The 24,247-nt window shown below is 37.1% G+C and overlaps 2 protein-coding genes across 9 annotated transcripts; one reads left to right on the forward strand and one right to left on the reverse strand.

The window, feature by feature from the left end:
- Nucleotides 1–942: 942 nt before the first annotated feature.
- On the forward strand, nucleotides 943–4,756 carry Mdh1 (malate dehydrogenase 1). The gene is made up of 5 exons (XM_046618484.2): nucleotides 943–1,200; nucleotides 2,044–2,239; nucleotides 3,019–3,341; nucleotides 3,548–3,925; nucleotides 4,006–4,756. The coding sequence occupies exons 1-5, from the start codon at nucleotides 1,198–1,200 to the stop codon at nucleotides 4,102–4,104; spliced, it is 999 nt and encodes a 332-aa protein (XP_046474440.1). The 5' UTR covers nucleotides 943–1,197; the 3' UTR covers nucleotides 4,105–4,756.
- On the reverse strand, nucleotides 4,468–24,119 carry Ufd4 (ubiquitin fusion-degradation 4-like). 8 transcript variants are annotated; one of them, XM_046618476.2, is made up of 24 exons: nucleotides 23,875–24,119; nucleotides 22,117–22,164; nucleotides 21,508–21,647; nucleotides 21,135–21,369; nucleotides 20,628–20,968; nucleotides 19,485–20,538; nucleotides 17,595–17,973; nucleotides 17,356–17,391; nucleotides 16,572–16,838; nucleotides 15,903–16,456; nucleotides 15,538–15,812; nucleotides 15,162–15,414; nucleotides 14,664–15,042; nucleotides 14,173–14,459; nucleotides 13,655–13,906; nucleotides 13,248–13,455; nucleotides 12,640–12,837; nucleotides 11,577–11,824; nucleotides 10,755–10,928; nucleotides 10,436–10,654; nucleotides 10,073–10,317; nucleotides 9,369–9,939; nucleotides 8,245–9,278; nucleotides 4,468–8,152 (listed from the first exon to the last, which is right to left on the reverse strand). In XM_046618476.2, exons 3-24 carry the CDS (start codon nucleotides 21,645–21,647, stop codon nucleotides 7,870–7,872), a joined length of 7,632 nt encoding a protein of 2,543 aa, XP_046474432.1. In that variant the 5' UTR covers nucleotides 22,117–22,164; nucleotides 23,875–24,119; the 3' UTR covers nucleotides 4,468–7,869. The 8 variants fall into 8 exon arrangements, with proteins under 8 accessions (XP_046474432.1, XP_046474434.1, XP_046474429.1 ...); XM_046618478.2 differs by having other exon boundaries at nucleotides 10,755–10,916; nucleotides 11,577–11,833; XM_046618473.2 differs by having other exon boundaries at nucleotides 11,577–11,833.
- Between the last annotated feature and the right edge of the window lie 128 nt (nucleotides 24,120–24,247).

Here is a 24,247-nt window from a genome sequence, read left to right on the forward strand (position 1 = left end):
TAGATAAAAGTACAATTTCGAAATTTTCAGGTGAGTTGAAAAATTAACGACAGAGCCAGCAATCGAATTTGGTATCTAGAGATGCTTTACCGGAGACTTACTCCACTAGACCACCTAGCCGCCCTGACTACATGTCATTAATTTCTCTCATCACCTGTATTTCGAAGATTGTTGTTTTCGTGTGCCATTGAATATGTTTACATTTGAGAATTCGTCGCGAAGAGACACAATTTTGCACATGTGTACACATACCAACAAGCTTTACACACATGTCAAAATTGTGTCTCTTCGCGACGAATTCTCAAATGTAAATATATTAATATCGTACATGGATCGCATATACATATATACTTTTTGGTCTATGCATCATTATTACATCTGATCTATTATTATTTATGATCTATGTATACATTCTTATCTCGGGTACCTATACTTTAATCAAATCACTGTTTTGCTACGAATTTAGGAAGACGTTTATTCTCATTATTAATTTCTTGTATCGATGATTTTCGGTTGTCACACCAAAGCTGATTAGGGCAACTGTCTTTATATTCTTCAGTCAACGGATCGAACATATGAAACGGGATGAAAATGCCAGCGAAGAAACACACCCTAGCTTTGTACAAATCCTGCGCCCAGTCGTACCGCTACCACTTAGTAAGGTAGGTAGCTGGTAAATATCGATGTATACTAAGCTTGGGTGAATTTTTCCAACCTTCAATTCACAAGGATTGATATTTGACATTTTGATCTTTACGTAGCACATGAGCAGTAATGTCGTCAAGACACAGAATCTCGAACCATTTGGGATATCAGATGAGAATTCTACTGAGAAACGACGATACTAGCGTCATCTAGTTGTAGTTTCACTAAATACAACGTCCACGTTTTGAGTATCGAGTTAATCGCCTACTGCTGGTGGGTGGAAAGATACTTGGTAGCTGGCTTTGACGTGGATTGAGCTTAACATATTCAACGCTATCTCGTCATTGGTTACGTGGGTTACGTGTTAAGCTAATAAAGATCGAACAGTGGACTTCAGCCTCTCAGTTTATCAGTAGTTGAAGCGAAGCTTGTTCGTTCTCATTCGTTCTGTGATCTACTCCTTGCATTTACTTGAAAGTCGTGAAAAATTCATATCTACTCTTGATACATTTTTTTACTCGCAAGTGTTTCCATTCGCGTCCTGCATTTAAAATGGTAAGACTAATTGCTATTTTTCAATCGATTTTTTTTTTTTTTTTTTCAAATCAATTAGCCTGGGTTATTGAATTTTAGTATTACATTACGATATAGCGGTCTATTAACCTACATATGACCTTCGTGTATCAACTATGTAAAACTATGTTATGACGTGAGTCATTGTTATTGATTGCACTGTCAATGAGTATTATGGTCAATTTCAGGAATATGTTAATTAATTTCCATCAATTTTGATGAATTTGCTACGATGCAACCTATTTCCTACAGGTAAAACTCCCTCTCAAAAGTGGTCTTTGTTAGATTAATCAAAATATACTGTGCTTCGTTTGCTCCCTCTAGTATTATCAAATTTCATTGCTCTAAAAAACACTTTTATTTCCAATGAACTTTTGGCACCAACTGTGTCTGAATATTTACGCATATACTAATTAAGTAACAACAGCTTATCATTCCAGCAGGAGATTAAACCTGTTATATAATTGATAAGACAATCTAGAGTTTAATCTTTTTAAAAAAGTGCTCTACCAACAGATATTGCACAATATTGTAAACACTTGACAAACTTAGTCGATAATTTTTTACATAGTTAATCCCGATGTAAGCTAATAAATTTTATATTCGTCAAGTATATTTGCAATGTTTCAGTAATTTACAATGTACCAAAGGATGACACTTTTGTGCCCAAATTGCATGCCACATGACTGATATGATTTGTACATAAATATATGAATGAACATTTATAAATAAAACTATGAAAATTATCCCACATCCATTCTAGTTGTTGTAGTCAGGCTTTTTCTCATCCTTTACAATTTTTACGATTATTGTCCACAATTTCAGGCTGAACCAATAAATGTTGTCGTCACCGGGGCTGCAGGTCAAATTGCGTATTCCTTGCTGTACCAATTGGCAGCTGGTTCAGTTTTTGGACCCGAGCAGCCCATTAACTTGAGACTCCTGGATATTCCACCAATGATGGAGGTACTTCAAGGCGTCGTTATGGAGCTGGATGATCTGGCACTCAACCTTCTCAGGGGTAAAAATTATGCATTATGAATCTTCAATTCCTTTTTGTATTTTTGGTACATAGTATGCCATATTAATTGTCTAGTACTGAAAAACAGATATGTGCAAGTTGTCTTCAGTTAGTCATTTGTTACTCAACAACTATGTACCATTACATGACCGACCTGAAAAATCAAAGATGACCTCTTCTTAGAAGCAGGGAATTGAACTTGAATTCCTGTTTCAATACTAAATACATATCTACTCAAAGCTTAAAATATATTGTCAAGTTATATAACTAGAAAGATATTCCCAGCCGAGTAAAATTAGGTTGTTTATAAATACAGCAATTTTGTGTCTCATGCTTGCCAATGAGCTTGTGCATATACCTACTTAGTTGAACCTCTACAAAATCTGTAGGTATTGTTCTCATTTTAAAATTATTATTGTCCATCAGTTGAAAGACTAAAATAGTCCTTTACAATGTACGGTTGTCATCAAATGTCTGAACATAACTTTATTATGAAATTTCCATTTTCTGTAGTGTAAAATTTACATTCAAGCATCTAAAAATACATCGATTCTCATCAATAAAATTCATCTGAATACTACCGTCTCTATTTTTCATCCTCAAGTTCTTCAAGTTCAGGTGAGCATGGCAAGCAGCCAAAATATCTAGGTGGCCTCTAAATATTGGCTGTTGCATAATATATCCAATAATCGGACAATATTTAGTTACCAACTCTTGAGTTGCCATAAACAGTGACAAACTGATTATTTACTTATTTTTGAATATCATTCACTTTGCAGAAGTAACGCCCACGGCTGACCCAGCAGTAGCATTTAAGGATGCAGCAGCAGCTTTCCTTGTTGGCGCAATGCCAAGGAAACAGGGCATGGAGCGCAAGGATCTGTTATCAGCTAATGTGAAAATCTTCAAAGTACAAGGAGAGGCACTGGATAAATTTGCACGAAAAGACGTCAAAGTATTGGTTGTTGGCAATCCGGCAAATACCAATGCTTTAATTTGCTCGCACTATGCGCCTTCAATTCCAAAGGAAAACTTCACAGCTATGACCCGGTTGGACCAAAACAGGGCCCAGGCTGCCCTAGCTGCTCGCTTGTCTGTACAGGTGAATAAATCATAGTTGATTTATTTATCAATGATTTCCTTGTGCTTCTGAGATGTAGTTGGCACTGTATTTTGTCACTAATTCCTAATTCAAACGATATTAGTAGAAAATATAAATGTAGATCCAACAGTTTCCTCATTTTTTCGCTATTAAGCTGTCTCTTGGTCTTTTCTAATATCTTCTACCTTTCTATTCATTTCAAATAGGTTGATCGCGTCCAGAACGTAATTATCTGGGGAAATCACAGCTCCACCCAATATCCTGATGCGCATCATGCTTTGGTTCACCTTCCAACTGGAGCGAAACCAGTTCCCGAAGCAGTTAATGACGATGCCTGGTTAAACGGAGAGTTTGTGGAGAAAATCCAAAAACGCGGAGCAGCCGTTATAGCTGCCCGGAAAATGTCTTCAGCTATGTCAGCTGCCAAGGCTGCCGGAGACCACATGAGAGATTGGTGGATTGGTACACGGCCTGGAAAATGGGTCAGCATGGGTGTCGTATCCGATGGAAGCTACGGTATTCCTAAGGACATAGTGTTTTCATTCCCAGTCACGATTAAGGATCATCAGTTCAAGATTGTTCAGGTAAGTGGGATGGAAAATATTTGTAGTAGCTTTATCATCAAATCCCTGTATTTAATATCGTATTTAATACCAAATACCAGGGTCTGCCAATCAACGAATTTGCAAGGGCCAAGTTGAATGCAACGGCCAAGGAGCTGGAAGAAGAACGCGCTGAGGCCAACTCCGTTCTGGAGCAGTGACTAGACAGAGGGTCTACAATTGCAACGAGAAGGAGAGAACAAACACCGGCAAAGCTGTAAGCTAACTGTAGCAGGTTGCACTGAAATTGTATAAAGCAAATCCGAAAAAAAAAAAGAATAATTATTCACCGTTGAACCATGTTATTTTGTATCGAAATTCTAATAACTCTGTTTTATATGAAGTTGTGTATGTGTAATATGCATAGCATCTTATATATATATGCACTGTAATTGAATTGCTAATCGCAATTATTATTCATTAGAGGTATGTAAATGCTCAAAGAACAGGTGAAGATAAAGGGCAGCATTTTGCACTATCGAGTATACTAGTGTCTATTTAAAAGCCAATTTTTTTTACGCATAGTATAACTTTAGTTGTCTGTTCTTAAAAAATATCGAAATTCCGTATTCTGTATTTTCAGCTCGGCATAAGTTTCTTAACTTGCATTTACTTAATACCTATACAAAACAAATATTACTAACATGATCAAACCCGCGTAAATATGCAGTCTACGCCTAATATTAGTATTAATGTATTCCAATACTAAAATAAAAAACTGTAGTAGACAGTTTGTGTACTCGTGTAAAGTGTTGGTAGATGGCAAATAAACTCTTATCAGCAATGGGATAGGAATAAAAAATGTTTCTTTTATCTCTGTATATTTACCTAAATTTCCTTCTGACCTACCTCCGCCTAGCATGCGAGTTAGTTGATTTCGGATATTGAAAACAACTTCTTCATTACTGAATTATTATCAGAGTCATGATCCCTTTGAGTTTCATCACGTACGTACCACAAACTAATTTGTTCTTACAGTTTACTGTGTCAACTGTACGAATTACTTGGATTCTTTTTTAGTTTCGAAGAATTTATTCTCCCGCAAAGCTTTATTCACATGTATTTATTCATTAAACTTATACAAATAATCATTTTCCTTACAAGCTTTTATAGTTTGTCATCACAGTTATATCGCGGGTGAAAATAAATATTTCATATCAACTTTTTATTCGACATATTCACTTTTGATGCACGTAACATTAGGCAACTCAAGTTACACCTAAAAGTGTGAAAGAAAAATTTTAGCCGTTTATCATCTCGTATTATTAACTGTGGATGGGTTTCATTTACCATATGCGTAACTCATTTTTTGTTTTACTCACTGACTCTCCATTAATATTTTCAAAAACGTAGAATTCTCTCAACAATTATCGATAAATTTAATGTAGGTTCTGTTATTTAATTTAGCTTTTCGAATAGCATCATAGTTTCAATTGATCAAATTCAGTAGCTAGAGGAGTTCGAATTTCTTGAAAGTTGAATGGTGATTAGTTTGCATTTTTGCTATATGCTGTGTCGTATTGTCACCGACTATTACCGCATTTTCGATTCATCCGCGATCATAATATTAATAATTTGTTGAAATTTTTTAAATATATTTAACTCTAACGCGACTCTACTAATTATTACATACCTTACGTATTACTTATAAATGTATATTTTTCTTTATACTTGTGTATACTATCTTGTTAGTACTTCTGGCTACATTTTTACACCACAGATAATGTAACATATTTTTTTTATTTTTTTTCCCCAAGATTCAATGTTAATAATAATAATTTATAATACAATAATAGTTACTATTCTGCACTTAATATTGTTAATTATTCTTTTCTTGACATTTATATTAACTTTATATTTTTCTTTCTCTAATCACTATCATTATATACTGATTTACGTTTATTTTATGTTAATAAATATTCAATTAGATGAGCATTAATACCATATTGTATGAATATGTAAAGTATGCTCCACTTGCCAAGTCTCTATTGTCTGGATAAAATCGTAAACTCCTATTTGTCTAATTTAAAGATAATTTTGTTTTATAATAAGTAATTCGAGAATATCACAATAAAAGCGAAAAACAAATAACAATCAATTCCCAAAAATGCGATAATAGCGAATCAAAACATGGCGTCTGTTCTGTAATGTCAGTAATAGGCGCAATTATATAGCAAAAAAAAAAAAAATGAATAAATCTTTGCGGAACAGTAAATTTCAATTGTTTCATTGTTTTATCCGAAACAACTAGGGACTTAACAACTGTCTAGGATGAAGACGCATCCATGTATTGAAAATATAATTATTCACCAAGTGCGGCTGTTTTATTACATAAACTATTTTCTATGTAGGTAATATTTATCACGAAAAAAATCGGGTAAATATTTTTATTGGACGACAATTTTTGAGTTTACTTTTCACATTTTTGTATGTTTTTCTGTTTTGCTTTAATTGTATTACATTCAATTTGGGATTTCGTTCAGTTTACGCAGAATTTTCTAAGTTATTGCAGCACAGAAAAGCGGTGTCACACTAGATATTTACTCCCAAGGCTCACAAAATTTTTCCTTCTCCCCGAAAAATAATTTTCTGTATCCTATACGCCGAAATAAAACAAAAAAAATAAAAATTATTTTTTACTACTAAGAAATGGTTGCAGTATTTTTTTATTTGGTTTCTACAAATTGACTGTCGCTAGTGATGCACAAGTCATTTATCAGAGCTTGTGTATTATACTTATTTAGGCATGTGTTGGTACACGTTCAAGCTACTTTTCGTCAACGTACTGTTTAGATCGTAGCGCTTTTAATTTAAATTGTGATTTTGTTTTCAGCACAACTGACTAATAATGCATTATATAAGCATACAGACGTACATACATATACGAGTATATAGTAACATAAATATATGTATATGTACGTGGGTATGTAAACATAAGTATATATGTATAATATGTATACTTTACAGATATGTATGCCAATAACTACTAGCATATGGTCTAATTATCAACTGAAACGAAAAAGGCTTGTTTTTTATTTATCAACTTATTATAATCATTGTTAATGCAATGTTATCGAGTTTATCACTGATTGAAGAAACTTATCAAAGTTAATAGTTTTGATGCATCATCTCTTCAAATTAAAGAATAATTTCAACCTGTTTATATATTCGTAATAATGAGAGATGTACAGGTGAAAAGTTCTTAGGTAAACTAACATCTAGAAGTCATTCCGAATATATTATTCATTATCAATTGCATATAATTATCACAAATATGCCGAATGCGTGTAGATGAAAACAATTCTTCTCAAATGAAATTATACATACAATATATGTATATATACGTTTCATTATATATTTCATATATAATATATAGGGGCATTCCACGTCAATTCGCCGGGCCATTGGTGTGACCCCTTCCGATCTTGATGTTCAATTTATTTCGGATTCTGTTTGGCCCAAAATATGACCTCAAATTTTTGGAAATTTTTATCCCATTTTTAAGGGGTTGCACGAGCGCAAAAATCATAAAATTGTGATAAAACATGAAGAGGGATTGTTTTTAAATTGATGATTTTTTTTCACAGAAACTAGGACCCAAAACATAATTTTTCGTCCTAGTCCGAAAGTGGGCCGAGAACTAGCATTGTTGATTTTTTTGAATTGACATGGCGAATTGACATGGAATGCCCCATATATATTCCACGTATAATATATATATTTCATATGTATACTTCATTGCGAATTTGTGATAGATGTTCACCTATCCCCATTCCTTACATAGTATAACTACCTGTGGTTGTTATCAAACTTAATTCAATCCATAAAACATAGACAGTTCATTTTTTCGATGACTCAATTTTGTTTTCTCTTCTTTTTACTTACCCACAAATACAAACATTTATTTTCATTAAGTTACAGAGTGCCTAGTTCAAGTGGAATCCTCTTTCTCGAGTTGCAGCCAAAAGCCTCACCTTTAGAAGCTCTTCAGTTGGGTATTCTGGTAACTTTAGATAATGCACACATGTGTTTACTGAAGGAAAACCTCCGGACCCAGCGTCAACCTTACGAACCACAGTTAATCTAGGATGCAGGTTGCATAGGCCACCTGGTGGCAATGCTGAACAACCTGTCGCAAACTGAAGAAAAGCTTTCCGCTCCGGTCCCGTAAGTGATAGCAGCACATTCACAAATCGTTGGAATCCAGGACTGTAAGAAAAAAAGGAAATAAAATGAAATTTGACAAAACTTAATCAAGCTGCCAACATCATTTCCCATAAGTTGATGAGATATTTGCTAACCTTTCTCTAGTATATCCCAGTTTGGGCTCCGTGTAATTCAGTAAGTCCTCCCTGGTCCAGTGAGGGTCCTGTTCTCCACATAGCATGGCTCTAATTTCTTCCGGGCTGAAGGCGTGTAATTTTTCCATTAAAAATACCTTGGAGAAGCCAGCTTTGAACGCATCCAGCTGCCTGGCGATACCTCGTTGCAAGCAGTATTTTACTGTCAGATCTACATATTCATGGACATTATCTAGCGTCACAGGAATATTTACACTTCCCTCTTTCAGTTCAACTTGTTCGTGTTCAAAGATTCGCGAACTGGGGGCATAGCTCATTGTCAAAGCCAGATCTTCAATGGAAATTGATGTACCAGATGGATGAGTGATGTGTAATGAATCTCTTACTTCCTCTGTTAATGGACCGTCAGAGAGAGTTCTATCGCGTCTTGACACTAGGCTTTGGGTTTGTTTAAGAAACTCGCCTCTGACCGGATCTACAATGGCTAAATCGTCGATGTTAAGTATACCATCATACCAAGGAGTTTGCTCAAGAGAATATTGTGCATCAAGTTCGCCTTCTTCGGAGATGAAACTACTCGCCATGCTGGATGGCATACTCTCTTGTGGAACTGTATTTAACCCTATTCTTTCGTTGACATTGTTGGTGATATCTCCGCGACACATAAGTTTCAAGAAAGGTTGGGATAGCGGTATATCCACAAGTCTATTATCTTGTAAAACTTTGGCTAAGAATACACCTAGGAACCAGAAATACCGGACAGCCTTGTCGCAAACTGGCGAATCTTGAGGTAATGGAGCTGGGAAAAGTCCACTTGGTCTAACGACATAGTATCCTGGCGGACGAATTTGTTCCCCAGGTGGGCAGGATTTCTCTTCCTCGCAAGTTTGCTCGTCATCGCACAACCACAGGCCTAAATCTTTGCGTTGTAATTCAGCGGCAACTAACGCAAAGAATTCCAAAGTAGGTCCAAGGCCGGTGCCTTCTTCACCAACAAACTGCACCTCTAGTATGCTCTTACGGCTTGCATGTACCTGTAAACGGGAAATAGTAATTCGTTCCAATTATAAATTAGCTATTTTGAACACAGTTCTTTAAGTATGTGAAAAGTGAAAGTTCCTTACTTTGAGCACCTGCTCAGCCCAGTCAAGTAATTTCTCTCCCCTGGGCACACTGACCCTCTCGTGTTTTAGTCTTCCTACTCTAAATTCATGGCTATCGTCTCTTCGGGGACTGAGCCCTGGCGCTCTTTGCCTTTCTAATACAGCATCTCTTTGAGTTTGTAGCCAAACTATTGACCTCGATGCTCCGAAAGCTGTGCAACTGAAGTACAATCTTCTTGTCTCGAACGGTAGCAAAAACGGGCAACTTCTTGCTAGCTCCTCGCACCAACTGGGTAAGGCTCCAGCTGCGAGGGCCAATGGATCTTGAATCTGTTGTACAACTTTGTTTGTAATTTTTTTCGACGTGAAATCGTCTGGATTGACCCAGTAGCTTTCTGGACTACTCTCGTCCATAATAGTATCTTTATTCTCCTCACGCATCGCGCTCAGTACAAACACATGTCGCAAAAGTTGTAAGACGTCTTCTACTGTACAGGCATTTGTGTTCTGTATTTGATTCCGTGAGTATAATGTTATTATGGGCGTAGCACGGCCGGATGATTCCTCGTCTTTAGTTTCTTTGTAAACTATTCTGTTGGATAAAAAAAATAGAGAATTAACAAATGGTCGAAGATTATACATATAAAATTCAAGTGTTTTTGTTCGAGATTTTTTTTTTCACATTCCCGATTGTTTTATACGTAAATGCGGAAACTATGTATTACGTGTAAGTCGGTTCCCATATCCTTCTCAATTTCTCCTGTCTGCTACCCAATTCTGTAAGCTGCATTAGCTCTTGAACCACCTGGAATATTGTAGACTGAGGTTCAGTGAGAGGCACTTCAACATCAGGAATACCAGGGAGTCCTGGACCTTTCAGGGTCAAAGATAGTTTAGGACTTGTCGGTAAACCTGAGCGTGTACTCATTTGTAGTTCACTGCCTGGTGGCGGAACTTCGAGATCTGTCGTCTGCAAAATCACATAAAAAAAATAATTCGATTAAATGAACGGTAGAATCTACGATACCACACACGTAAAAAATCCAATTTGTTAGCAAAAATTTTTCATGAAAAGTACCAATTCTTACCTGATTAATATTTGTCCTGCCCGGCCTTGGGTCGAAAGCAGGTATTAGAGCGGAAAACTGACGTTTCAGCACAAATTCATCATCCCAAGCTCGTCTTTTAGTAGGCTGAGGCTGTGCTTCCTCTTCCATGAACGCTGCCAATAGGTTGCGACTCACCATCACCTCTTCATATTCACCTTCACCTCCGTCACCTTCTTCTTCATTTTCTTCATCGTCTTCCTATAGTTACGCGGAACCAGTATATGTTGGATTAGAAACATAGTTACGGAAGACGAATTTTTGCGAGCTTTACTTTACATGATTAATGCTGGCTAAATACCTCTTGTTCATTTTCTTCATTATCATCATCTTCTTCGGCAAGAGCGCCATCTTCGTCATCTTCTAATTCACCTAACAGAGTTGGGCCACCTATACCACGGCCACCAACAACACCAGTTCCTGCGACTCCGCTGCATGATTCGACAAAATCTTCGACACTAACCTGGAGCCACAACTTCTCATTACATTAAAGGAAAGCCCCGATCAGGGGTCTTTCTCTGTCTTCCATTTATCACGTGAACAATAGCGGCCAATAATCTAATAGCGATATTTTGAAAATTAAACAATACAGTTTTTTTTTCAACATTAATACGAAACTTCACTTTGTCTACAAAACCATAATTTTATTAATTTTTTGACGTAAGTGAAAATGAGTAAATCGATTTCACTTGTCACTCACGCAATCATTTGTTTCATCGTTAGCATGGCACGTAATTAATGAAGGCAGATAAGAACCAAGCTGCCCTGGAGGAATGAATGCTAAGAATAATATTGATGTATGTAAATTGTAAACATTACAATTTACTGAACACGATAAGTACTGTAACAATAGTTTGTTGGAAGACAAAAAAATTCATGTAGAAAAACTTGTGCCTTCAATATTAATTAGAGTGGTATAAGGCAAAATTTGACGTGGTGTTTCTGTTCATGTCATTAAGAAGGATATGCCAGGAATGGAAAATATTTCTTAAATCAATAAAGAAAGTGAAGCGAGTGAGTGTGTAACTTAAGATAAAAAGCAGTAGCACTACCTACTAGTCCACCTCCTATTCTAATTGCATTGAATTCAAATCAAAGTACAAACTTCATCATATCATCTTACCTGTTCGCTGTCACTACTTGTACTAGTCAGAGACATAGTAAGAGCTTGACCAAGGCTAGGTCCTGTAGTTGTTGTAACTCCACTGCCTGCAACTTGGCCACTGCTAGTAAGACTTGGATAGCTTTGAGCGGTGCTCAGCAAGCCTCCAGGGAAGTTGGAGCTCAATGCTAATCTCACCAAACTAGACACAGAGTTTGGCCCGCGAGGATTTGAACCGGAGTTTGAGTTTGGAGCTATGTGTTGGCCACCTGCGGGACCTAAAAATTATTAAAATACCCAACTAATGCATCATCAGGATGAAACAAGTTCTCATACCCTATTTAAAAAGGTATTCCAAGTGTAAAAAGAAAGAAACACCTACTTGTAACATAAAAGTAACTGAAACAGATGTTAAACTAAAATTGGATATAGGGCAGTTACACAAATTCAACTGGGTTCTGAAGCAGTGTTCGAAGTTTCAGTGTATCTTTTTACAACTATGCGAAATTACTAAGGAAATAATTTTAATGGATCGTTGTCCAACTGCAAATGTTTCATACCTCTGAATATTGTAGTTTGCAAAGATTTTCAAAAAAACACAAACTACATAGCATAGCGTAGACATTTAGAATTCACGATGCATAAGAGACAGAAATATATTGCAGAAACGAACATGTTTGATACATCTAGCAGTATGAATGTGTATAAAATTTTCATTTTGATATTCTATTGATCTCAAGATTTAGAACTTCAAATATTTGAGTCAACCAACCTGACAAATTATCTTGTTAACTCTTTGAGTTACACATTTCTAACGAGACTTTGAAAATCTCAAATGATATTCCACTATCCGATTGTTTTGGCACAAGTTTGCGTTCAGTTTTATTATTTATTACAAAACTTAGAACCAATTTTGAATTAGGAAAAATAGATCTATGAGGGGTTAAATATACTTTATAAATACCAAACTATTTCTGCTCCAAAAGCCATTACATGGTAATAAACTATTCTGAACGGAAGAAAAAAAGACTTTGATCTGGGGAGAGCATGAGAGTAAACCAAGCAAAGCAATTCGAAAACAGACCCAAAGTTCGTCTGCGAGCCATTGCAGCAAAAGTCTCTAGGAATCCGGTAGCTGCTGCTGGTTCCAAGGTATTGTTAGCTTCTGTACAGGTAAGATTTGGTACAGATACAGACATGGGATTTGTTACTACGATGGGACATCCAGGAGCATTCTGAGATGACGAACTAGCTTCTTTGTCACGCCCGCACTCTTTCATGTCTATTGTAACAAATATTCCATGCGTGATTTTTTGATGAATTTCAAGTGGAAATATTACATAATTTACAAATCAGCATTCAACATTTGCAGCTTCACGAATAAGTACTCAAGCATCAAGTATTTCTGAACCATTCTCGGGTTCCTAAAATATCGTAACTACAAATTTGGTAATTAGTAAGAATTTACCTATACATATATATATATATGCATATATTTGAAACGATTCAAAATGCTCAGCTTCACTGGATAATCGTAAATTATTATTAGACTGCAATGTGACGTAAACGTGAAAAGAATAGATGAGAAGTGAAAATCAAATTTTATTAATTCTAAGATCCAAAACTTTTGCTTCAAAGTCAACCAACTATGATAATTGGTAGAGCAGATAAATTTCACATTCAATTACTCACTGTCAGTGATTCCTGGATGATGTCTAGTCACGGGTCGAATCCTCATTGAACTTTCGTCAGTCTCACCAGACACGCTAATCCTAACAGGAACCAAACCGAGTAATTCCCCGCTCAAGAAACTGTTAGTATTATTACGCAACCTGTCTGCACCTTCGCGCATACGATCCAACACTTCTGCTGCTTCCAAACTCAACAGACCACTCGCAGGCTAAAAAAATTGTTCATTTTTCCAATTAACCAGGTGAAGTTTGTAAATAATTTATACGATCCAACCAGAGTTGAAGTAACTCAAATGAAAGTGGAGAAGAAAAAAGTATACGTAGCGGCGCATTTGTCGATACTATGGACGTTATTAAATTAATTTGTGTGGATTAAATCAGTGCACATGAAAACAGCTTGTGTGTTACCTTGTTCCCTCGAACTGTAGGAAAGTGAGGTTTAGAACTGTTTGTAGCACGATTACTGTTGCTGTTAATTGAGTATTCGGTATTCAGCGCAAGACTTTCAACAATAGTTGCCAAGTCACTGGTTGCATCGGGTCTTGGATGTAAAACAACAGACAGTTCACCCGCTGCACTGGCAGCGCCTTCTCCAGTTACCGCTACAACTGCTTCTGCACGGGCCACTGACAGGACGCTCTCTGCTATGGACTCTGCTTGCTATTTTCACAAACACAATTGGTACACAATTCTCTTGTTAGGCACAAGATTAATTTATGAAAAAATAACCATGCGTTGTATTTGAATTCTTAGTTCCCCTGTCAAATTGTACTTTAAATTTTTATCTTTGAGGTAGTCACAGCAATAAATATTTTTTGTAATAAGAGGGTGATAATTGTTACATTATTTCAAATCAGAACTTTCATATTTATTTGAGTCAGATTAAATTCTTTATACCTGACAGTCAATAAATTTATCGACCTTACCTTTGCAGCCAAATTGTCAGCACTAGCGGCTTGGTCTGTCGATGCGACAGATCCTCGCATCACAGCATCTGTACAGTCTGGTAAACTGGGCGTACTGCTAGACTTCCTGCTGGTTAGTACACTTGCACCATTTTTAGTTTTCATGCCATTTTCACTTTCCACACCTGTGCTCACTAGCCTTAAGTCGTATTTTCCTTCTGCACCCATGCGATATGAGTTAGAGCCACCGTGGTCCCAAGTTACATCTATCCAACCATTGTGCAATTCTCCCGTTACTGTGCCTTCTCCTGAAGTAATAAATTGGGTAAAATTTCTTTATTCCTGACCAGATAATACAATCAGATATCCGATAGTCTTTTGAACTCAATATTTTGGAATATCAGGTTCACCTTAATCGGATTTTTCCACAATATAATCATATTACAGTTACAAGGTAATGTAATTTGAAGTGTGACCAGACATCTAAATATCTACGAAAAAAGATAACTAACCCGGTGGAACACCATCCTGTTCTCTCCATTTCCAGTCAAGTCCTCTGGCGACACGTGCACCCGCAACCAAATGCCTAAGAACTTGAGTTCTGACTAATCTCCTTTGTCTGCGAACGCTCGCTTCAGCTTCCCTAGCAGCTCGACCTAAATCTTCGCATACTCCTGTGACTTCACCATAAATTTCCAAACCAGACATGGACAGATAATGCGTTTGACCAGACGAGTTTTTGCCAGTTTGCTGTAAGCGAAGATGACGCCAACCCTGAACCTCTTCAGCTGGAGGTTCAAGAGTCCAAGTTGCTGTACTTCCGGGTTCATTGAGAGAACAGTCATCAACATGCGTGTACAAGGTAGTCCAGTTTATCCCATCCTTCGATACCTGAAACATTGTTACATTTATTGGTTACTGACTTTATTCTAATGACTTTAATCGGCATTCTTTCTAGTAAATTGACCAGAAACAAAAGCATTCGTTGATTTATATCATAATCGGCTTACTTGCAACATCCAGTTTCTCAAGGCACTTCTGCCATATCCTCTGGCATGCCTCAAACTGTACGCACTTGGTATAAGCCATACACCTAAGTCTACTGAGAACCAGGCCCGCTTGTCGTCATTTGTGTGACAATTTAAAGCCGATGTATCGCGACTCAAGATGTCTTCAAGTCGGCCGTAAGGCAAAATACGACCATCACTGGAAGTCACCACAACAAGTCCATACTGGCCCGGATTAACCCACTCCGAACTGGTTCTGAAATAAAAATTAAATTTTTTGGTTTTGAGACTTGGACAGTTAAGAATTCTGAGATTGTTTCTGTTAATTTAGTTTTCTTTTGTATTATACTGCCAAAAAAATGCTTGCGTTATAACTTACTTGGCATTAGTTCCAATCCAGTATATCAGTCCGTTCTCGTCGAAATCATACTGATATTTGAATGACATTTTGTTACCCTCTTTTAGTTTTTTGACAAAGGTAAATGTGGATCTATCATGGTCATGCCATTGCTTTGCAACCATTTTCAACAAGTGATGTTCCAACTGTTGTACAGTGCTCAACGGTTCCATTTTCAAACCTCTGCCAGACCGGTCAATCAATGCACTTTCACCGGCTGCTTTTTCCAAACGGAAACGTAGCCTCCTTGTCAAAATCTACGGGTGTAATTTCAAGTTGACTGATTGCAAATTGAAACTGAATATTTTGTTACCTGACGCAATCATTGAAATATAAATTTTCATTACCTGAAGTCCGTATCCAGAACCTGGTGTATCGTACAAATATACAGGAAGTTTTTCGATTGATTCTAGCACAGAAACGAGCTTGTGGACTAAAACTTTGGCAGAACTCTGTTCATGATTGATATCATTAGCTTGGAAACAATTTTTGAACAATGCTATCCTCTGAAGCCTCAATTTAGTAGCTCTCAACGATGGTGGTTGTGGTCCCGGTGGCGCAGCTAAAAGTGCGAGTAAAGTCTGCACAAGTCCACTAGAGTGCAACTCATAAGCTGAAACTTTTCCTTCTTCATTCAACAAGATCTTTAGTTCTTCCAACGTATTTTGCAACACGTTACGCCATTCACGATTTCCAGACTGCTGTTTCTGACAGGCCTTTTCTATCTGACTAACAATGGTCCCAAGTTTTGCCACCACTCCACGAGGTTGAGCCTGAGCCACTTTGAAATAACGCTCATATATTTCTTGCGCTTGACTCTTAACTTTTTGCTTAATCGCTTCAAGCTTAGATCGTAAACGTTTTCCACGCTTGCCTGCCCAGCCAGCTGCAAACTCAGGGCCTGTAAAACAATTTTTTAGTTAGAAATATGGTGACCCCCCAAGTTTTATTCTCACATTCCTCACGATATCAAGAAGAATTACGAATCGTGGTTCAAAGTTTTACCGTTAACTTACCCAAGCTTGTTTCAGCAGTAAAGGAATGTTTGGTGCCTCGATTAGATTCGAAAATAAATCCAGGCAAATCTTCTCTCAGAATAGTTGCTTGCTGCTGTCCGTCGCTGTTATGGATGTACAATTCACCTTCTCTTCGACTAGAGAGAGACCAATTTCCAACTACCAATCGTGCCGTACCAGGACGAGAAAGAAGAGGCTGGCTTATAGAATTTGGTTTAACTTGAGTGCGAGCTCTTTGTAATTTCTCAAGAAACTCTCCACGATTTTCTGAAAAGTTCAGTTCGGTATAAGCCAACGTCGTTGTGGCAATTATTAATTTTTATTGTATTGGTATCAACACTATGGAAGTATAATGAAGTACGATACATCTCTTAAACATGTTATACATCCAGGATTATTTAGACCACGTTTACGGTTATTGTGGATTTGCAATTTTTATAGATGTTTCACCATATATTTTATAGACTAGATGATAAGTCAGACTACATGCATTAACTGAGTTAGATGGAATATTAAACCATTAATATCGTGTTTCACACATTATTGTTACTTTTTTCTTTCTATTGTTATTGTTCACAGTAATTATACTAAGAATTCAGTGGTTCCTTTTTTTTAGAAAATGATGGTTGAAAATTTTCACATAAACCTACCGATACCTGGAAATACTAGATATTGCATATACGATATCAGATTGCTTGATGTGGATCTAGGTTTTCCAAAAATTTCATACATGTGATAATATTATACAGTTATTGATCAAGGATTCATTTAAAAGACCACATACCTTCAGTAGTGAGCGACTCTGTATTCCGTCCCTTCCCTGTAGGCAGTTAGTAAAACAAGTTAACACTTAATCTATATGCTAATTTCTAAAATTATTTACAAATGATATATAATTAAGTAGTAGATGAGTTTAATATGAACAATAAATTTGAAAAGAAAATAATGCAAATGCAATTGATACAGATTAAAAGGCATGTTAGACCTTACAGGAGAATTGTATTTTGTTGACGAATAACTCACCCGTTGTATCCGTACCACCTTCTGGGCTACCACTCGAGTACATTGTGGCCAGTTTACCATCGAGAATAAACCTGAACCAGCCATTACTTCCGTTTGACAATTCTAAAGCAGCTGCGTCTGACCAAACATACAGACAATCACGTCCTCTGCAAATACACCAATCCCTCCAATGATAAGCTCTGCCAACTAGAAGTTCCCTAGCATCTTCGATGGTTTGTTCTTCCCCGGACTGACTAGTCTCTGATTCTGGCTCCGTCGCCAATGTAGCAACTTTGGAGAATACACCTAGTCTTGCGAAATGTTCCAAAAATTCATCTTTTCCTTTCACCATTAGATCTTGAATCATCTGGAGGACGATCAAATGCCCATCTTCATCTTCCTGTCAACATTAAATTCCAAATAGCTTTCTTGAGACGTTTTTTTCTATATTATTATATATATTCAAATATCGTAATTATCCAAGTGATCGAGATGTAAATATTTGTATCAAACTTTCACGAGAAATGATAGGTTCAACATTCTTTCCAAGCCCAAGAAAAGACTGATATTAATAAGCTATCTGCTGCTATCAGACAGTTCTAAGTTATATTTTGGCGTAGAAAAAATTATCAAATTAATAACAGAATATAAAATCATTAGAATGACATTATACTTATTACTCGTATTATACAACAGAATAAAAAAAATCACTCGATGATGAATCACATTATGGTGATACTGGGACATAGTATGCGTTGTTACTTTCAAGAAATAGTTTAATATTACTCAAAAATAACAAATCTCACAGCAGTATGTATTAGTTTGGATTTGTTAACACTTTCATGAAAAAAAAAGGTCATATGCATCTACAGTATTCAATACAAAAACTTATAGAATTCCATCTCGCAACACTACACAGTTAAAAAAAAAAAAGAAGAAAAATCAAAAGAATAGAAGAATGACACAATTGAGTGCCTTTACTCAGCTGCTTTCACATCTTGTCACTATAATGCACATTCTGCACCTGTGAACTGATTCTATAAAACTTCAATGAGTTTCATTGCTTCTCCAAAGCGTAGCTTGTTACAACACATAAAGGATTTGAAGTACGAACTCTGTATTCTTCTCTCACGGAATATGTCCTGTTAGTGACCACACCAGCAGCAGGCAGATGGTAAGTACGATTTAAAAAAATTATGAATACACATATGTTTGTTCTATAAAATTGTCATGAATTTTTCAATATTTCCAGTTATTGTGTCTGATGCTATAAGAAGAAATATAGCTTAGTAATAAATTTTGTTCAATCTTTGTGTACCTGTTTTTTTCGGACAGTGGGTTTGATTGCTGCCGCAATAATGAGGGAAATTAGAATCTTGCAAGATGTCCCGCAAAAGTACTGTTAAGATTTTAGGTCGTCTTGTGCGATCCAATTGGAATCGTGATTTACTTTGATAATTTTTTTCAAAAACGGTCTGTTCAGCTATTTAACGTTTGAATTGGAATAACCAATTATTCATGTCGATTATTATTTTCATCTCTCTATGTTATATGAAGAGAAAATGAATAGGAAAGGGAACTTTCAAGCAGAGTGCAAGAGAATGGAACAGCAGACGTTACCGTCTTCTCGATAATGTACTTCTGGGTACTAGAAGACTTGCGCGGAAGAAGGCAGGGCAATTTTGGGCCGACGAATGACTTGGGAGGCGATGGCGATATGTAGATCTCTGCCTCCTGCGAACAGTCTTACCTAAGTAAACGTACCTGCCTGCTGCCTTTTGTGATACACTCTTCACATTTATCCATAATTACCGTCACAAAATTTACAAAAGATTTGCTTTGGAAATAAAAAAAGGGATAAGCCGCTGAAAATATTTGATATCAATAATTTATTTTCATAACTGAACTCACCTCGTTATCCAACACAGTAGCGATGACCTCTACCAGCGTTGCGCCGCAATCCGTTCCTTCAGATCCGCATGCTTCGACAAGCAGCTCTGGCTGAATGTAGTGTACCATTTTTCTGATTAAACTTAGACTAGCTTTCCTCACACTGGACAGCATGGTGGACTGAAACGTGGCACAGAAAACTGGCAACAATCTCTTGAGGTAAACAGGAGCCATCTCTGGATCACCTTTAGGCTCGGTAAAGTTCTCAACTTCAGTTTCTGGTTTTCGATTCTCTTGATTAGGTGGCAGCATCCACTCCCCAGGAGACTGCAGTATTGCTGCAACTTCCCTGTGACCTTCGTCGACACGTTCTCTAGCCTTGTCTAGTGGTGTTTTACCGTCTTCATCCCTCAAATCCGGATTAGCACCGTGTCTGAGTAACACTTTTGCGATAGCTGGCCTTCCAAAGCAAGCTGCATAGTGTAAACTGGACGATCGTTGGCCCTTGTTAACGTCCGCTCCTCTGTCGCATAAAAATTCTACCATTTCTTGCGTACCAAAAGCTGACGCCCAGTTCAGAAGAGTTTGTCCAACGTCATCCATGAAATTAACTTCTATACCACCAGAGTCTATGGCTTCTATTAACGCGTCAGTATCTTTTGATCTAATACAGTCGATTAACTGTCTATGAGATTTTTCCCCGGCACTGTCGAGCCTCCTAAGTCGAGGCAATAAAGGACCAGACGGACCCCCCGCTGCACCTCTGCCTAGAGCCGATCTTCCTTCAAATAATAGAACTAAAAGCAAGTCTACTAATCTCATTGAATCTAGGGCACATCTTTCATCGCCCTTCAAAGCTTTCTCTATTGCGTCAGGCAACTCCGAACGAAGCAAGTCGTGCGTTATCGATGGAGACCCTCTGCACAATGTTGATAAAAGGCTAATTATCGTTGAAACTGAAGCGCAAGACTTTGGTTCTGGGGCTGGAGCTGTCGATGTTGTAGACGGGGGTGGAGTTTTTGTGTTACTTGATGTAGTAGCTGCAGATGCACCAGGTCCAGCTGCGTTTGATAATCTGTGAATGTGGGGATGTATATTTTCAGTGAAACATGCAACCTGACAATTTACTTCAGCTCGACAATACATATGGTTTTCCAAACTTACCTATACAGTAATTCAGAAACTAAGCCATGGGAAGCTAAAGGGGCCGGGTCAACACCTCTTCGCGAGAATCTATCAGCTAACGAGGCGAAACACCTCAATGCACCGTCAGCAACATGGGCATCTTCATGCCGCAGTAGAGTGGATAAAGCTTCAACGCAATCCGGCAATGCCTTATCCTGTGGCTCAACTTTTCCACACAAACGAGAAACAACTGCCATTGCAGAATGCAATGTGTCACGGTGTACTCGCGCTCCATGTTCACGTATGAATGACAAGGCACATGGTAGACCGCCGGCTTCAAAAACTGCTCCTGCTTCTCTAGCGCAAACAAGCTCCAAGACCTACGACAGAATGCAACGATACTTTAATATTATAGTTTCAAGTTAAATTATGAACTGTAAATCTGAATTTCTGAATTGTAGAATATAATTGGATCCTTTATTTCACAAATACAGCTGTAGTCTATGATTTATATGCACACAGTTATAAACAATGTAACTTTTCTACCTTGATACACTGTTCAGCTAAATCTCGACTGGCTCGAGATCCAAGTCCTGCTCCAGAAAGACGACCGCAAATCGCTTTGACAGCACCTTCCATAGAGATTACTCTTCGCGTACATTCTGCCGATACATCAAGATAATATGTGATCGCACGAGCTGTGACCTCCAGCACACTGTCAGGGGCAAGTTCATCCAAAAAGATGCGACAAAGGGCCGGGAGAAACGTACGTGGAGGGCAACTGGAAGAAATTTAAAGTTGTTATTCGTTTTATGAATTTGATTTATTTCAGTGCTAATTCAAAATTCTGGCTCAAAATTTCGTCCGTTTTTCAACATTATTCACTGAAATATTAGATGTCGATCTCGAAGGAACTCACCTTTCAAAACATCTGTCAACATTATCAGACATAAGTAACAACATGCACAGCTGTTCTAGGGCTATGAGTTGCATATCCCTTTCGTCCCCTTGACCCATGCTGAGCCATTCTAGTAATGTTTCTGGGTCTACTTCTGCCATCTGAAATAACAATTACATGATACTGAGTAATAATATACAAATAGGAGGTCCATTGTTATTTTTATTATTAATTGTGCATTTATTGTGTATTTGAGACACGGAATAAATTCAGCAGGGTCTGCAGAAGATGTTGCAGTATGAATCTATTTACGTTACAAAATATGTGATATCGTTGCGACGAGAACACTAAGTATAATTTTGTTACAAAATTCTGTAGCGATAGTGAATAAATAATCTCTCATATACTCTTATGCAAACTGCCGACGCATTTGCCAAAGTGTCTGTGATACATGGCGTAGTTTTTAAATAAATAAGTTATCAAGCTTGTATCGTGTATTTTGGATTAACCTGAGTTACTATAACATATTGATGTTCTATAATCATAATTTATTGACTATTAACAGGAATATCCTAGAACAATGGGGTCTTACTTCAACATACATATACAATTGTAGAATAATATACATACCTTTTCAGTGCTGCTCCAGGGCTGTTCCAAATGTTTGAATTATTAAGTCTGAAACATAATACAAAAACTATTATCATAGCAATCAAAGCTGTCAACTTTCAGCGATTCAGTGATAATGTTTACAGTTGATAGCAAAAATCAGGTAAATTTAGGCTCAAGAGAACACAGTTTGGCCTCGATAGAATAAATCGTTAATGCATGATATATGATGTCAATTTCAATATAGTTTTAGAGCCACAAGCTTTTTTGGCTTATTTTTGAACTCAATATTATTATGGTTGGTTTTTTGAAGTCGTATCAAAGCAGTGAAATAATTTTGCTAAAATATGATCTGAAGTAAAGACTAGTAACGAATCATATTTGAAATTAAATGTTTGATAACTGTAACAATTTTGCAGGTGACTAACGACCAGTTTTAAAACGTATGTACATGAGGGATTATGATCTTCGAATCTTTAAATTTTCTAAAATTTCCTCAAGAATTTGGAAGTTTGTTTCTGGTATTAGTTTAACATAGAAATACGAAATAGTTTTTAATAAAGAAAATGTTTCGATTTAATTTGCAATAAAAATTTACATAATCACTATAATCAAAGTTCGTAAATTAGACTACCGTGATTTAGAAACGCATGTTAATCGTGAAAACACGTGGATGTACAACCTCAAAAAATATTTATCACGTAAAAAAAAAATTATCAGCTTGATGATGAAAATGATGAACTTATGACATAATCTTTCTACTTTTGTGCTATAAAGAAATAAACATGTTGATTTGCAGTTTGAACGAGATATTATGATTGAATCATGATTCGTTGACGATAAAACCTGTTACCAAGCAAGGTTTGTAACCAAACTCTAAATCGGTAACCTTTTTATAACTTCATGTGCCTAGATCGATGAAAAATTATTCATGAAAATTAATTTAGCAAACTCGCATTCAAGTTTCGAGATACTAAATGCAAGCGAAGACAAGAACAGAAGTTCTAGATTTTGAGTAGAATTATTGATAATGGAAAAATGCAACATTTAAATTTGTTGCACAATTTTCTGCAATCGATAGCAGCATCAATCAACGATGCTAATTATTTTCTCTGAATCAAATTTCAACCAAGCTGAGCGAGTCGTTCCTATAGACAAGGATTGTGACATGGTCTTCCTTTGTGATGTTAAATAAAACGCAAGAATACTTGACTGGGCAATCTATTGAGTCATACAAGGGGCCGAATAGAGAAATTAGGTAAATTTATTCTGCTTTCGGTTTAGTGGATGATGATGATGGTACTGATAGTGGGTAGAAATGCGACGTGATTGTCTTAGAAGTGTAACAGAAAGATGTTTTATTTTTCAAACGAATTCTGCGACAAGGTATAAACATACCCGCGCACACATGCGAATATACTTTGAGTTCACGCACGCTGTTTAATTCGGTGGATAATAGTTCGTATTCAGTAATGCAAATAGAATCAAGGCCATTGAACAATATAACGAATAACAACAAAGGTGCATCGTGGCCCGAGAGGAGAAAATTTCACGGGTATGAAAGGCATCGGGTAGAATTTCGGAGCTTATGATTAACAGCAAAAATATTTGTCGCAAATACCGGGCGCTCGGAACGTATAACTAGAATAACAACGTTACCGATTTGCATGCGGATCGCTCGATGGACGGGACACACGCTGCTAAATGACCGATTAAGCGAAAAATATATCGTAACCCATTTTAGCAAGAACGATGTTGCCGCAATACATACGTACGTACCGTTCCTTAGTTTTCCATCCTCCGTAGGTCGTCAGGTCGTCATACTTCCTCGGAAACAAACATTCTTTCCTAACGAATTATCGTCACTCTTGTTTCGTGCAAACTACCATTCACGACGCCTATCGAAATACCTACTTTCTTCACGACGAGACACTATTTTCAATCGTGTTTTCGTATTCTGCCATTTACTTGTGACGTGCATCCAACGTCCCAAGGGTCTCGAATGTATTGAAAGCTCGCATAATGGGAGCGACGGAACGACAGCCAGCGATGCGTGGTCATGTGACCTTCTGCGCTGACGAAATTTCCCGCAGCCATCCGCTGTGACCGTAGCGCTTCGCAGCTATCACGGCGGCGCTTCAATTCAAACTTT

This window comes from Neodiprion pinetum, chromosome 3 (genome assembly GCF_021155775.2).
Source record: "Neodiprion pinetum isolate iyNeoPine1 chromosome 3, iyNeoPine1.2, whole genome shotgun sequence".
In the NCBI taxonomy this organism is placed as follows: Eukaryota; Metazoa; Arthropoda; class Insecta; order Hymenoptera; family Diprionidae; genus Neodiprion; species Neodiprion pinetum.